At 71.6% G+C, this 13,916-nt stretch overlaps 3 protein-coding genes across 3 annotated transcripts; 2 read left to right on the top strand and 1 right to left on the bottom strand.

Moving 5' to 3' along the window:
• Positions 1–1,702: 1,702 nt before the first annotated feature.
• Positions 1,703–3,758, bottom strand: LOC104339490 (interleukin-36 receptor antagonist protein-like). The gene is given in 5 exon segments (XM_075444871.1): positions 1,703–1,832; positions 1,835–1,988; positions 3,140–3,264; positions 3,346–3,434; positions 3,523–3,758. Coding segments are annotated over 5 exon segments (531 nt in total). The 5' UTR covers positions 3,633–3,758; the 3' UTR covers positions 1,703–1,779.
• A 487-nt stretch (positions 3,759–4,245) lies between these two features.
• TMED4 (transmembrane p24 trafficking protein 4) lies at positions 4,246–6,441 on the top strand. The gene is made up of 5 exons (XM_075444870.1): positions 4,246–4,489; positions 4,700–4,800; positions 5,727–5,852; positions 5,934–6,080; positions 6,166–6,441. The coding sequence occupies exons 1-5, from the start codon at positions 4,261–4,263 to the stop codon at positions 6,313–6,315; spliced, it is 753 nt and encodes a 250-aa protein (XP_075300985.1). The 5' UTR covers positions 4,246–4,260; the 3' UTR covers positions 6,316–6,441.
• Positions 6,442–6,594: 153 nt separating this feature from the next.
• Positions 6,595–13,891, top strand: DDX56 (DEAD-box helicase 56). Its single transcript, XM_075444868.1, has 14 exons — positions 6,595–6,675; positions 6,936–7,097; positions 7,894–8,054; positions 8,152–8,322; positions 9,398–9,488; positions 10,720–10,964; positions 12,007–12,129; positions 12,566–12,682; positions 12,780–12,874; positions 12,975–13,048; positions 13,153–13,242; positions 13,342–13,447; positions 13,533–13,630; positions 13,720–13,891. Exons 1-14 carry the CDS (start codon positions 6,610–6,612, stop codon positions 13,798–13,800), a joined length of 1,680 nt encoding a protein of 559 aa, XP_075300983.1. The 5' UTR covers positions 6,595–6,609; the 3' UTR covers positions 13,801–13,891.
• The last annotated feature ends 25 nt before the right edge of the window (positions 13,892–13,916 follow it).

The following is a 13,916-nucleotide window of genomic DNA, read 5'->3' on the forward strand; positions in this document are numbered from 1 at the left end:
TCCCCCCCCCGGTGACGGGGTGGCTTTTATAGGGCCGGGCAGGGCGGGGGGCAGAGCCCGCCCCGGTAATTGTACGGGAGCGAGCGGGGCTGGGCGGGTGCTGCGCGGCGGGAGGACGGGTGACAGCGACGCGGGGCGATGGTGAAAACGCCATCCGGTCCCTCTGTCCCCCGTGTGTGTGTCCCCTCCCGCGACGCCCGCAGTCACCGTGGCTGGGACGCTCCCCGTGCCGTTGTCCCCACGGTGCCCCCCGCCATCCCCGTCCCGCAGGGTCCCCTGGCCCGCGCCGCCGCGTGCCCCGGGGGTGGGCCCTGTGCCCCATCCCACGGTGCCCTGTGCCCTGTCCCCATGGCTCCACGAGCCCTGTCCCCGTCTTACCCATGTGCCTGGTCCCCGTGGTGCCCACATGCCCGGTCCCTGGGGTCCTGTACACCTGTCCCTGCTGTGCCCACGTGCCCTGTCCCCATGGCCCCATGTGCCCTGTCCCCACCGTCCCCAGTGCCCGGTCCCTGCTGTGCCACTGTGCCACGTCCCCACGATGTCCCTGTGCCCTGTCCCCAGTGTCCCCTGTTCCCTGTCCCCATGGTGCCCGTGTGTCCCATCCCCATGGCCCCATGAGCCCTGTCCCCCAGTGTCCCCTGTGCCCGGTCCCCATGGTGCCCACATGCCTGCTCCCCGGGGCCATGCACCCCCTGTCCCTGCTGTGCCCACGTGCCCCATCCCCACAGTCCCCCGCGTGTCCCATCCCGATGTCCCCATGACCCCGTCCCACGGTCCCACGTGGTGCCGGCGTCGCTCGGGGTGTGCCGGGCGGGAGGCGTCCGCCGCCACCGAATCCGGGAAGGAGCCGAACCCGGGAGGCTCCCGGCTGTGGGGCAGCCCCGCTGGCTGCGTCACCCCCCTTGGGGACGCCCCGTCCCCGTCCCCAACCAGCCGGTGACGCAACGCCGGCCACCCCACTGCCGTGACGCGGGCGCCGGGAGCCACCGCTCGCCCTGCCCCGGCCTGTCCCCCCATCGCTGCCACCGACGCCGCGGGGACCGAGGTGGCCTGAGCATCTTTATTCCCAGGGGGATGTCACCGTCCCCACGGGGATGGCACCGTCCCCGGGGAGATGTCACCATCCCCGGGGAGATGTCACCATCCCCGGGTGGCAAGGATTTCACCATCGCCGGAGGGAAGATGTCACCATCACCGGGGTGAGGATGGCACCGTCCCAGGGGGGATGGCACTGTCCTTGGGTGAGGATGGCAGCGTCCCCGTGGGGATGGCATCATCCCAGCATGGGGATGTCACCGTCCCCGCAGGGATATCACCGTCCCCAGGGTGAGGATGGCACTGTCCTGGTGAGGATGGCACCGTCCCGGGGGGATGGCATCGTCCTCAGGGTGGGGATTTCACTGTCCCCGCAGGGATGGCACCGTCCCCAGGGTGGGGATGGCACCATTCCCACGGGGATGTCACCATCCCCAGGGTGAGGATGGCAGCATCACGGGGGTGAGGATAGCACATCCCCGCGGGGATGTCACCGTCCCCGGGGTGAGGATGGCACCGTCCCAGAGGGGATGGCACCATCCCGGGGGGGATGGCATCGTCCCCAGGGTGAGGACGTCACCATCCCTGGGGTGAGGATGTCACCATCCCGGGGGGGATGGCACCGTCCCTGGGGTGAGGATGACACCGTCCCGGGGGGGATGGCACCGTCCCTGGGGTGAGGATGTCACTGTCCCGGGGGGGATGGCACCGTCCCCGGGGTGGGGACGTCCCCACCGCCGGGGTTCAGCAGAGCTGGAAGTAGAAGTCGAGGAGGTGGCCGGCGTCGGGGCGGCGGACAGCCCCAGGGGCTGGTGGCCGCGGGCAGCGGTGCAGAGGAACCAGCCGGGGTTGGCGGCCGACTCGAAGCGCCAGAGCCCGTCCTTGTAGGAGCGGAAGAAGGTGAAGGCGGCCGAGGCGGCCCCGGCCTGCGGCAGCGCCCGGATGTCGGCGGCCTGCGGCGGGCACCCGCGGCGCGGCGTCACCGGCAGCCGGCTGCGGGCGGGGTGGCCGTGCCGCCGGGGTCTGCCGTCGGCTCCGCGGCCGCCTCGTCCTTTCCATGTCCCAAGCCCTTCGGTGTCCCCGTCCCCTGGTGTCCCCGTCCTCGTGGTGTCCCCAAGCCCCATGGTGTCCCATCCCCTTGGTGTCCCCAGCCCCACGGTGTCCCCAGCCCTTTGGCATCCCCGTCCCCATGGTGTCCCCATCCCTGTGGTGTCCTCATCCCCATGGTGTCCTTATCCCCCTTATCCCTTGGTGTCCCTATCATGTCCCCATCCCTTTGGTGTCCCCATCCCATTGGCATTCCCATCCCCATGGTGTCCCAATCCCTGTGGTGTCCCCAGCCCTTTGGCATCCCCATCCCTGTGCTTTCCCATCCCTGTGGTGTCCCCATCCCCATGGTGTCCTCAGCCCTTTGGCGTCCCCAGACCCATGGTGTCCTCGTCCCCATGGTGTCCTCGTCCCCATGGTGTCCTTATCCTTTTGGTGTCCCCACCATGTTCCCATCCCCTCAATGTCCCCATCCCATTGGCATTCACATCCCCATGGTGTCCCTATCCCTTTGGTGTCCCCCACCATGTTCCCATCCCCTCAATGTCCCCATCCCATTGGCATTCACATCCCCATGGTGTCCCTATCCCTTTGGTGTCCCCGTCCCCGTGGTGTCCCCAGCCCTCTGGTGTCCCCAGCCCTTTGGCATCCCCGTCCCCATCCCTTCAATGTCCCCATCCCTTTGGTGTCCCCATCCCCATGGCGTCCCTGTCCCCATGTGTCCTCATCCCTGTGGTGTTCCCGCAGTGTCCCCGTCCCCATGGTACCCCTGTCCCTGTGGTGTCCCCACCCCTGTGATGTCCGCACAGTGTCCCTGTCCCTCTGGTGTTCCCCATCCCTCTGATGTCCCCATCCCTCTGGTGTCCCTGTCCCCACCGTATCCCCATCCCTCTGGCATCCCCACAGCGTCCCCATCCCTGTGGTGTCCCCATCCCTCTGGCATCCCCACAGTGTCCCCATCCCCATGGTTTCCCCACCCCTCTGGTGTCCCCATCCCTCTGGCATTCCCGCCGCGTCCCCATCCCCGCGGTGTCCCTGTCCCCACATGTCCCCTGACCTGCAGCTGCAGGGTGGGCTGGCTGGCGGGGGGGCTGGCCAGGCAGCGGGTGCCATTCTGGATGCCCAGGATGACGGGCAGCCGGGCGGGCTCGAAGGCGCGGTTGGGCACCCAAAACACCTTCTCTGAGGTGGGGTGGGGACACGCAGGGGCCATCAAGGTGTGCCTGGTGTCCCCCCACCGTGTCCCCACGTCCCCCCGCTCACCTTCCAGCGCGGCGTTGGCCCCTTGCAGATGCCCAGCCACCAGCTGGTCGTTGCGCAGGTAAAGGGACTTCTGGTTGACGTCCCAGATGCTTCCGGGGACAGAGGGGACAGCGGGGACAGCGTGACCCCCCCCGCTCCCCGAGGTGTCACCCACGGGTGCTCCCCCCCCCCACTCACCGATACTGGAAGACTTTGGTCTGCAGGGCGGGCGCGTGGCAGGGGGCGAAGCCTTCGGCCTCTGCGCAGAGGAGGAGGAGGGCGAGGGTGAGGGCGGGCTGGTGCGCCATGGCGTCCCCACGCTCGCCGCCCGCGCCCCCCGCGCCTTTATAACCCCTCCCGAACCCTCCGGCCGGCGGAGGCGGGGGCTGCCCCGTGGCGCAACCGTCCCCGTCGGTTCCGCTTCCCCTCCCGCCTCGCCCAGGCCCTTCCCAGGGGGTCCCCTGTCACCCGCTCACCCATGGGACCCCCCACCCTGGCCAAGCCCCGGCGCGGCGGCTGGGAAGAAGGAAGGAAGGAGGGTGGCGGTGGTGTTGCCACACTGCTGGGGGGGTGGGAAGGAGGCTGGCTCCGCCCCGCTGAAGCGCTTGGCACGGACCGGGGTGGCGAAGGAGGGCGATCGCCCCGGGAGGGGGCACCGGGACACGGACGGGGGTCACCGGGCCCGTCGGACCTGGCCCAGGCGGGGCTCGAACTGGCAACCTCAGCGCTGGGGGACGTCGCCCTCCCCGCTCCGCCACCGGGGCGGGGCGGCGCTGCGCAGGCACCTGCCACTGCGGCAGCGGCGCATGCGCAGTGAAGCGAGGCGGGGCCGCCGCTGATGGGAACCCAGCGGGCACCCGTAGGTGCGGCGTGGGGACCAGCGAGTGGCCGCCGGGGAGCGGCGCATGCGCAGTGTGTGGCGGCAGGCGGGTGCGCATGCGCAGTGCGGCACGGGGTAAAGCGGCGCATGCGCAATGCGGCCCCCGCCGGGCCGGGGCGGAGGAGGGGGGGGGGACGTGGGCCATGGCGGCTGGCGCGGCGCTGAGGGCGGCGTTTGCCGCCCTGGTGCTGGCGGCCTGGAGCGCCCACGGCCTCTACTTCCACATCGGCGAGACCGAGAAACGCTGCTTCATCGAGGAGATCCCGGATGAGACCATGGTGATCGGTGAGGGGCCGGCGGGGAGGCCGCGGGTGCCGGGGGGGGGGGGGCGGGAGGGGCGATGGGAGAGCGAGCACACGAGCACGGGGGGGGGGGCAGTGGGGAAACCCTCAGGGACGGCGGGGGCGGGGAGGGGCAGGAGACTTGCGGGGGGGGGGGGGGGGGGGGGGGTGGGCCCGTTCCGACCCGCCGCCCCCCCCCCCCCCCCCCCCGCAGGGAACTACCGGACGCAGCTGTGGGACAAGCAGTCGGAGTCGTTCCTGCCCTCCACCCCCGGGCTGGGCATGCACGTGGAGGTGAAGGACCCTGACGGCAAGGTGAGGGGCTTGGGGGGGGGGCGGCTCGGACACCCGCCGGCCTGGGGAGGGGTCGCTGGGTAGGGGGCTTGGGGTACCCACCAGCCCTGGGTGGGGTCACTGGGGTGCAGGGGGCACCTGCTAGCCTGGGGATGGGGTTTTCTGGGGTCCCTGGGGTGCCTGCTGGCTGGGGCGGGGGGTCCCTGGGGTGCATGGGGTGCCTGCCAATGGGGGGAAGGGGGTCCGTGGGGCACCCACCAGCCTGGGTGTGGGGGTCCCTGGGGTGCCTGCCGGCTGGAGTGGGGGGTGCATGGGGTGCCTGCCAGCAAGGGCAGGGGATGCATGGGGTGCCCACTGTCCAAAGTGTGGGGTCCTTGGGGTGTATGGGGTGTCCTTCAGCTGGGGCAGGGGGTCCCTGGGGTGCAGAGGGCACCCACCAGCCTGGGAGTGGGGGTCCCTAGGGTGCCTGCCAACGAGGGCAGGGGGTCCCTGGGGTGCATGGGGTGCCCACTGTCCTGAGTGTGGGGTCCCTGGGGCTTATGGGGTGTCCTCCAGTTGGGGTAGGGTATCCCTGGGGTACAGAGGGCACCCACCGGCCTGGGTGTGGGGGTCCCTGGGGAGGACAGGGTGCCTGCTGGTTGCAGTAGAGGGGTCCTTGGGGTGCCCATCAACCAGGGCAGGGGGTCCCTGGGGTGCATGGGGTGCTCACCTGCCTGGGTGTGGGGTCCCCTGGGGCATACGGGGGGTTCCCCAGCTGTGACAGGGGGTCTCTGGGTGGCTGCAGGCTGGGGTGCAGGGTTCGTGGGGTGCACAGTGTGCCCCCCAACACAGGCAGGGGGTCTCTGGGGAGCCCGGTGTGCCGCACCAGGCAGGGCAGGGGTTCCGTGGGGGCTGTCGGGTGCCCCCCAGGGCGGGCGCTGGGTGACGGCGGCCACGTCCCGGCGCAGGTGGTGCTGTCGCGACAGTACGGCTCCGAGGGCCGCTTCACCTTCACCTCCCACACGCCGGGCGAGCACCAGATCTGCCTCCACTCCAACTCCACCCGCATGGCGCTCTTTGCCGGCGGCAAACTGGTAATTCGGGGGGGGCCCCGTGCCCAGGGAGGGGGGTGTCAGCGGCGGCGGGGGTCCGCTGACCCCTCTCTGGCCCCGCAGCGGGTGCACCTGGATATCCAGGTGGGCGAACACACCAACAACTACCCCGAAATCGCCGCCAAGGACAAGCTGACGGAGCTGCAGCTCCGCGCCCGCCAGCTCCTCGACCAGGTCGAGCAGATCCAGAAGGAGCAGAACTACCAGCGGGTGAGGAGGGGGCTCCGGGGCGGGGGGAAAACCCCCCACGACCCCCCCAGCTCTTTGTTTATTTATTTTCCCCGTTCCCCGTCAGTACCGGGAGGAGCGTTTCCGCATGACAAGCGAGAGCACCAACCAGCGGGTGCTGTGGTGGTCCATCGCCCAGACCATCATCCTCATCCTCACCGGCATCTGGCAGATGAGACACCTCAAGAGCTTCTTCGAGGCCAAGAAGCTGGTGTAGCCCCCCTCCTTTCCCCGCCCCGGGGGGTGGTGGGCGGGTCGAGGGGGGCCCTGCCTGTCCTCGGGGAGGGCGGGGGCCGGCCCCCGCGGTCGCGTTTTGGGGGAAAATAAAGGTTTTTTTGGGGTCCGACTGGGCTCGCGGCTTGAGTTTTTTAGGAGGGTGCTGCTCGGTCCTCCACGGCTAGGGGGCGGCGCGTCGGCTTGCTGCTCTCGTGGCGGCCGCTCTGCGCGCGCGGCGGAAGTCTCGGTGGGCGGGGAGCAGCGCGCAGGCGCAGTGGTCGGCGGAGCGGCCGTCATGGCAGCCATGGCGGAGGCGCCGGCGGGGTTTGAGCACATGGGGCTGGACGGGCGGCTGCTGCGGGTGCGCCGGGCGCCGGATCGCGGCGGGATGCGGGCTCTGGGGCAGGGGGGGAAGGCTCACAGTGGGAGAGGGGCCCGGAGGCCGGGATCTCGTAGCGGGAGGTGGCCTGAGGCCGGGGGGGGGGACACGGGACGGGACAGGAGGATCCCCTCAGGGAGGGGGGGGGAGGCCCTGGGGGCCGGGACAGCGGGGTCGATCGGGGGGGAGGCGGTGGGGGCCGCGGTCCCGGAGCCCTCAAGTGATGATCCTGGTACCGGCAGGCGGTGGCGGAGCTGGGCTGGGCCTCCCCCACCGCCATCCAGGCCCAGGCCATTCCCCTGGCGCTGGAGGGCCGAGACCTGCTGGCCCGGGCCAGGACCGGCTCCGGGAAGACGGCGGCCTACGGGCTGCCGCTGCTGCAGCACCTCTTGCAAGTCAAGGCGGTGAGAGGGGCGCCGGGGGCGGGCGGGCAGGGCTGGGGGCCATGGGGGTGGTGGCGTGGGGGCACCGTGGACTGTGTAGAGAGGATTGGGCACCGTGGGGCGGGGGGGCACGGGGGGGTCTGCTGGCAGGGGTGGTCATCGTGGGGCACACGGGCTCCGTGGGGTGCTGGGGTGTGGGTGAGATCCATGGGGTGTGTGGGCTCTGTGGGGTGCGTGGGCTCAGTGGGGTCCGGGGTGTGGGTGGGCTCTGCAGGGTGCTGGACCATAGGTGAGCTCCATGGGGTGCTGGGGCGTGGGTGGGCTCCATGGGGTGCCAGATCACGGGTGGGCTCCATGGGCTCTGAGGGGTGCTGGGGCATGGGTGGGCTCTGTGGGTTGCTGAGGCGTGGGTGGGCTCCATGGGGTGCTGGGGCGTGGGTGGGCTCTGTGGGCTCCGTGGGGTGCCGGGCCGTGGGTGGGCTCCACAGGGTGCTGGCGCACGGGTGGGTTCCATGGGCTCCACTGGGTGCTGGGCCTTGGGTGGGCTCCACGGGGTGCTAGATCATGGGTGGGCTCCGTGGGCTCTATGGGGTGCTGGGTTGTGGGTGGGCTCCGCGGGTGCTGGGCCGTGGGTGGGCTCCATGGGGTGCTGGGGCATGGGTGGGCTCCATGGGCTCCACGGGGTGCTGGGGTGTGGGTGGGCGGGCTTCATGGGTGCTGGGCGGTGGGTGGGCTCCGTGGGCTCTGCGGGGTGCCGGGCTGTGGGTGGGCTCCGTGGAGCCTGGTGGCAGCTCTGGGTGCCGGCGGCCGGGCGCAGGGAGCGGTGGCGGCGGCGCAGGCAGTGCGGGCGCTGGTGCTGGTGCCCTCCACGGAGCTGGGGCAGCAGGTGGTGCGCAGCCTGCGGCAGCTGGCAGCTTTCTGCGCCCGCGACGTGCGGGTGGCCGACCTCTGCGCCCAGACCGAGCTCAGTGCCCAGCGGTAAGCTCACCCCCGCCCCGTCCCGGGCGCCCGGGTGTCCCCCAGCAGGCGGGGGGGGGGTTGGTGGCAGAAGCGGGGTGACGCGGTGCGTTTCCAGGCCGGTGCTGATGGAGAAGCCGGACGTGGTGGTGGGCACACCGGGACGGGTGCTGGCGCACGTGGGCGCCCGCAGCCTCAGCCTGCGGCACTCACTGGAGCTGCTGGTGCTGGATGAGGCCGATCTGCTGCTCTCCTTCGGCTTCAGCGAGGACATCAAGGCGCTGCTGTGGTGAGGGGCGGCCGGGCCCGGGGGGCTGGGGGGCACTGCCAGGGGTTTGGGGGGCACTGCCAGGGGTTTGGGGGGTCAGTGCCGAGGCTGGAGGTTGTGAGGGGCACTGCCTGGGGTTTGGGGGTGCTGAGGGTTTGGGGGCACTGCCTGGGGTTTGGGGGAGCTGTGAGGGTTTGGAGGTACAGTGAGGGTTTGGGGGGCAATGGGCAATGCCTGGGGTTTGGGGGTGCTGTGAGGGTTTGGGGGGCACTGCTTGGGGTTTGGGGGAGCTCTGAGGGTTTGGGGGTGCTGTGGGGGTTTGGGGGGTAATGCCTGGGGTTTGGGGGTGCTGTGAGGGTTTGAGGGGCACTGCCTGGGGTTTGGGGGAGCTCTGAGGGTTTGGGGTGCTGTGAGGGTTTGGGGGGCAGTGCCTGGAGTTTGGGGGATGCTGAGGGTTTGGGGGTGTTGTGGGGGTTTGGGGGATGCTGCCGGAGCTGGGGGGCACTGGTGGGGCCAGAGAACATGGGGGGCACTGAGGGTTTAGGGGGCACAGCTAAGGGTTTGGGGGATGGTGAGAGTTCGGGGTTCACTGCCTGGGATTCGAGGGATGCTGAGGGTGTGGGGGGCATTGCCTGGGGTTTGGGGGTGCTGAGGGTTTGGGGGGCACTGCCTGGGTTTGGGGGTGTCGTGAGAGTTTGGGGGATGCTGCCAGGGCTGGGGGGCTCTGCTGGGACTGGAGAAATTGGGGGGCACTGAGGGTTTGGGGGACACAGTCAGGGGTTTGGGGAGCACTGAGGGTTTGGGGGACACAGTCAGGGGCTTTGGGGTGCAGAGCCCTGGTTTTGGGGAGCACTGTGAGGGTCTGGGGGGCAGCGCCAGGGCTGTGGGGCACTGTGGGGCTGGAGGACATGAGGGGCACTTGCAGAGCTGGGGGGGGGGGTGCATTTACGGGCGCATTGCCCAGGCTGGGGGTCACTGTGGGGCTCAAGGCGGGGCCCTGGGCATGGCCAGGCCTGGTGCCAAGGGCTGGGGGGGACTCTGTCACCCCCTGCCCGGGGGGGGCTGGCACTGAGCCCCCCGCCCCGCGCCCCCCCAGCCACCTCCCCAAGATCTACCAGGCGCTGCTCATGTCGGCCACCTTCAGCCCCGAGGTGGAGGCCCTCAAGGAGCTGGTGCTGCACAACCCGGTGAGCGGGCGCCGGGGGGGCCGGGGAGAGGCGGGGGGGGGGGCACGAGGGGAGGTCTGCGGGGCCTGTGGGGGGGCCTGAGAGGAGGTTTGGGGGGCCCAGAGGTGGGGGGGCACATGGGGAGGTGGAAACGCAGCACCCACATGGTTCTGGGGGGACGTATGGGGTACGGCAGATGCCGGTGAACGGGTGCTGGGGGGGCCTGGGGGGGAACCGAGGGGAGGTTTGGGGGGCCCAGAGGTGGGGGGGGGGCATGGGGTATGGTTGACACTGGTGAGTGAGCTCTGGGGGGGCCTGAGGGGAGGATGAGGGGCCCGTGGGGGGCCTGAGAGGGGGTTTGGGGTGCCCAGAGGTGGGGGAGAGACACGAGGAGGTGGGAACACAGCACCCACCGGGTTCTGGGGGGGCCCGAGGGGAGGTTTGTGGGACCCAGAGGTGGGGGGGGACATGGGGAGGTGGGAACGCAGCACCCACCATGTTCTGGGGGGACGTATGGGGTATGGTGGATGGTGGTGAGTGGGTGCTGGGGGGGCCCGGGCAGAGGCCAGGGGTGCCTGGGGGGGACACCGAGGGGAGATTTGGGGGACCCAGAGATGGGGGGGGACACGGGGTATGGTTGACACTGGTGAGTGAGCGCTGGGGGGTGTGAGGGGAGGATGAGGGGCCCGTGGGGGGCCTGAGAGGGGGTTTGGGGTGCCCAGAGGTGGGGGGGAGACACGAGGAGGTGGGAACACAGCACCCACCGGGTTCTGGCGGGACGTATGGGGTACAGTGGATGCTGGTGAGTGGGCGCTGGGGGGGCCCGAGGGGAGGTTTGTGGGACCCAGAGGTGGGGGGGGACATGGGGAGGTGGGAACGCAGCACCCACAGGGTTCTGGGGGACGTATGGTGGATGGTGGTGAGTGGGTGCTGGGGGGCCCGGGCAGAGGCCAGGGGTGCCTGGGGGGACACCGAGGGGAGATTTGGGAGACCCAGAGATGGGGGGGGACACGGGGTATGGTTGACACTGGTGAGTGAGCGCTGGGGGCGTGAGGGGAGGATGAGGGGCCCGTGGGGGGCCTGAGAGGGGGTTTGGGGTGCCCAGAGGTGGGGGGAGACACGAGGAGGTGGGAACGCAGCACCCACCGCGTTCTGGGGGGACGTGCGGCGGTACGGCAGCCGCTGGGGCGTGCCGGGGGGTGCCCCGTGCCCGCGTCCACATCCCCCCCCAACGCTGCGGCTGCGGGCGCAGGTGACGGTGCGCCCGCCGGAGCCCCGGCTGCCCGGCAGCGCCCAGCTGCGGCAGTTCGCCGTGCGCTGCGGCACCGAGGAGGACAAGTTCCTGCTGCTGTGCGCCCTGCTGAAGCTGGGCCTGCTGCGCGGCCGCGCCCTGCTCTTCGTCGGCACCCTCGCCCGCTGCTATCGCCTCAAGCTCTTCCTCGAGCAGTTCGGCATCGCCGCCTGCGCCCTCAACTCCGAGCTGCCCGCCCGCTCCCGGTGAGCCCCCCCGGGGTGCCCCTGGGGTGGCGGGGAGGGAAACGGGGTGCCCGGGGAGGGTCTGGCGGGTGATGAGGTGCCCCATGGAGCTGGGGGCTTGTGGGAGAGGGGAGCATTGGGGCGCGGGGGAAAGCGGGGTGCTCCTTGGGGACAGGGGGTGTGCCCGCAGGGGTAAGGTCACCCTGGGGTGGTGGGGAGGGAAACGGGGTGCCTGGGGAGGGTCCAGGGGGCTGACGGGGTGCCCCGTGGAGCTGGGGGTTTGCAGGAGAGGGGCAGCGTTGGGGTGGGGGAAAGCTTCCTGGGGGCAGGGGGTGTGCGAGGAAATGGGGTGCCGGGGGAAACACCCGTGGGGGTAAGGCCACCCCGGGGTGGGGGGGGGGTCCCAGGAGGGCGCGGGGTGTCCGGGGAGGGTCCAGGGGGTGCTGGGGTGCCCTGTGGAGCTGGGGGTTTGCGGGAGAGGGGGAGCGTCGGGGCGGGGGAAAGCGGGGTGCTCCTTGGGGACAGGGGGTGTGCCTGCAGGGGTAAGGTCACCCTGGGGTGGTGGGGAGGGAAACGGGGTGCCTGGGGAGGGTCCGGGGGCTGACGGGGTGCCCCGTGGAGCTGGGGGTTTGCAGGAGAGGGGCAGCGTTGGGGTGGGGGAAAGCTTCCTGGGGGCAGGGGGTGTGCGAGGAAATGGGGTGCCGGGGGAAACACCCGTGGGGGTAAGGCCACCCCGGGGTGGGGGGGGGGGTCCCAGGAGGGCGCGGGGTGTCCGGGGAGGGTCCAGGGGTGACGGGGTGCCCCGTGGAGCTGGGGGTTTGCGGGAGAGGGCGAGGAGCAGTGTTGGGGTGGGGGAAAGCTCCTTGGGACAGGGGGCGCGTGAGGAAATGGGGTGCCAGGGGAAACGCCCGCGGGGGTAAGGCCACCCCGGGGTGGGGGGGGTCCCAGGAGGGCGTGGGGTGCCCGTGGAGGAAGGGTGGGGGTTCCTGTGCGTTGGGGGGGCTGCAGCCAGCGAAGGGGTGCCCGCAGCGGGGACGCTGACGGGCGCCCGCCTCGTCCCCAGGTGCCACGTGATCACCCAGTTCAACCGGGGCATCTACGACTACATCGTGGCCACCGACGAGGAGGCGCTGGCCGGGCCGGCCGAGCAGCCCCCGCGCCGGAAACGGGGGGGCACGGCCCCCAGGTGAGCCCCGCCGCTGCCACCGCGTCACCGGGGCCACCGTCCACCGCCCCTGGGCAGGGCTCAGCCCCGGGGACATGGCCCAGATTTGGGGGGTGTCCCTGTCCCCACCCAGGTCCCCTGCCCGTGGGGACGTCCCTGTCCCCAGTGCCTGGGCGAGGGGGTTTCTCTTGCCTGGGGGGCTGTGGGTGGCTGTGGGGGACCCCATGCCAGCGTGTCCCCTCTCCCTCTGCGCCGGGGCTCCCTTTGCCCGTCCCCGCGGCGCTGGGGTCATCGTGCCCGGCGTCTCCCTGCGGGTGCTGGTGCCCAGCGTGTCCTCGTACCCACAGGGATCCCCTGCGCCCGCGGGGGTGCCGGTGTCCCAGATGTCCCCTCGCCTGGGCTGTCCCCGTGTCCTCGGGGGTCCCCAACACCTCCTCTGTGTGTGTCCCCCCCCCAGCAAGGGCAAGGACCCGGAGTACGGCGTCGCGCGCGGCATCGACTTCCAGAACGTGGCCGCCGTCATCAACTTCGACGTCCCGCCGACGGTCGAGTCCTACATCCACCGCGTGGGCAGGTGGGGAGGGGGCGCGGCAGGGGGCGGTCCCGGGGGTGCCCTGGGGGTGCCCGTGCCACCGCCGTGTCCCACCGCCGCGTCCCCTCCGCGCCCGCAGGACGGCTCGCGCCAACAACCCCGGCACGGCGCTCACCTTCGCGCTGCCCGAGGAGCAGGACGGCCTGGCCCGCATCGAGGACGCGCTCGCCGCAGGTCGGGGGGACCCCGCGTCGCTTCGGGGGGGGTTGGGGGGGGCGTGGGGTGTCGGGAGCGAGGGTGGGGGTGACCCCACGTTGTCCCCGCGTGTCCCCAGAGAACGGCGAGTCCATGCTGCAGCCCTACAAGTTCACCACGGAGGAGATCGAGGGGCTGCGGTACCGCTGCCGGGTAGGTGGGCGCTGGCAGCGCCGCGGGGTGCCGGCAGGGCTGGTTTGGGGGTTCGGGGGGGGGGTGCCAGGCTGTGACCCCCCCCCCCCATTTTGTCACCCCAGGACGCCATGCGCTCCGTCACCAAGCAGGTGGTGAAGGAGGCCCGGCTGCGGGAGATCAAGGACGAGCTGCTCAACTCGGAGAAGCTGAAGGTAACGCCGCGGGTGGGGGGTCCGTGGGTGGGGAGGGTCCGTGGGTGGGGGGGTCCGCGGGCGGTGGGTGCTGCCACCCCCCTGCTTCTCGGCACCCAGGCGTACTTCGAGGACAACCCCCGCGACCTGCACGTCCTGCGCCACGACAAGCCCCTGCACCCCGCCATCATCAAACCGCAGCTCCGCAACGTGCCTGACTACCTGGGTACGGCCGGGGGGGGACGCCAGGGGGGGGGTCGCGGACCCCCTTACCCCGCCGCCCCCCCCGACCCGCCGCTCTCCGCCCGCAGTGCCCCCCAGCCTCCGCGGCGTCACCAACCCCAGCAGCAAGAAGCGCAAGTGGCTGCAGCTGCCGCACGCCGGTGCCAGGCGTCGCGGTGCCTCGACGGTGAGCGCAGCACGCGGACCCCCCCCGGGACCCCCCCTCGCTGCTGGGGGTCCAACGCCGCTTTGCTTTCCCCCCCCCTCCTTCTCCAGGCCCGCGGCACCGCCAACCCGCTGCAGAGCTTCAAGTACGCCCGTCACCGCGCCAAGCGCCCGGCCGCGACGCCCTCCTGACCCCCCCCCCGGCACCCCACGGGCTCTGCCCGCCCCGGGGGGGCACCGCCGCAGCCCCCCCCCGGCATCTCCCAATAAAGGTGCCAACGACCGCGCCGCTGCCTGCCGCCTCGTGC

Source organism: Opisthocomus hoazin, chromosome 28, assembly GCF_030867145.1.
Source record: "Opisthocomus hoazin isolate bOpiHoa1 chromosome 28, bOpiHoa1.hap1, whole genome shotgun sequence".
Taxonomy (NCBI): domain Eukaryota; kingdom Metazoa; phylum Chordata; class Aves; order Opisthocomiformes; family Opisthocomidae; genus Opisthocomus; species Opisthocomus hoazin.

Coding starts and splice junctions, on each gene's coding strand:
- TMED4 (XM_075444870.1), top strand. CDS start 4,261: ATGCGCAGTGCGGCACGGGGTAAAGCGGCGCATGCGCAATGCGGCCCC. Junction 4,490..4,699: donor GGATGAGACCATGGTGATCG/GTGAGGGGCCGG, acceptor CCCCCCCCGCAG/GGAACTACCGGACGCAGCTG. Junction 6,081..6,165: donor AGGAGCAGAACTACCAGCGG/GTGAGGAGGGGG, acceptor GTTCCCCGTCAG/TACCGGGAGGAGCGTTTCCG.
- DDX56 (XM_075444868.1), top strand. CDS start 6,610: ATGGCAGCCATGGCGGAGGCGCCGGCGGGGTTTGAGCACATGGGGCTG. Junction 8,055..8,151: donor ACCGAGCTCAGTGCCCAGCG/GTAAGCTCACCC, acceptor GTGCGTTTCCAG/GCCGGTGCTGATGGAGAAGC. Junction 13,448..13,532: donor CAACGTGCCTGACTACCTGG/GTACGGCCGGGG, acceptor CTCCGCCCGCAG/TGCCCCCCAGCCTCCGCGGC.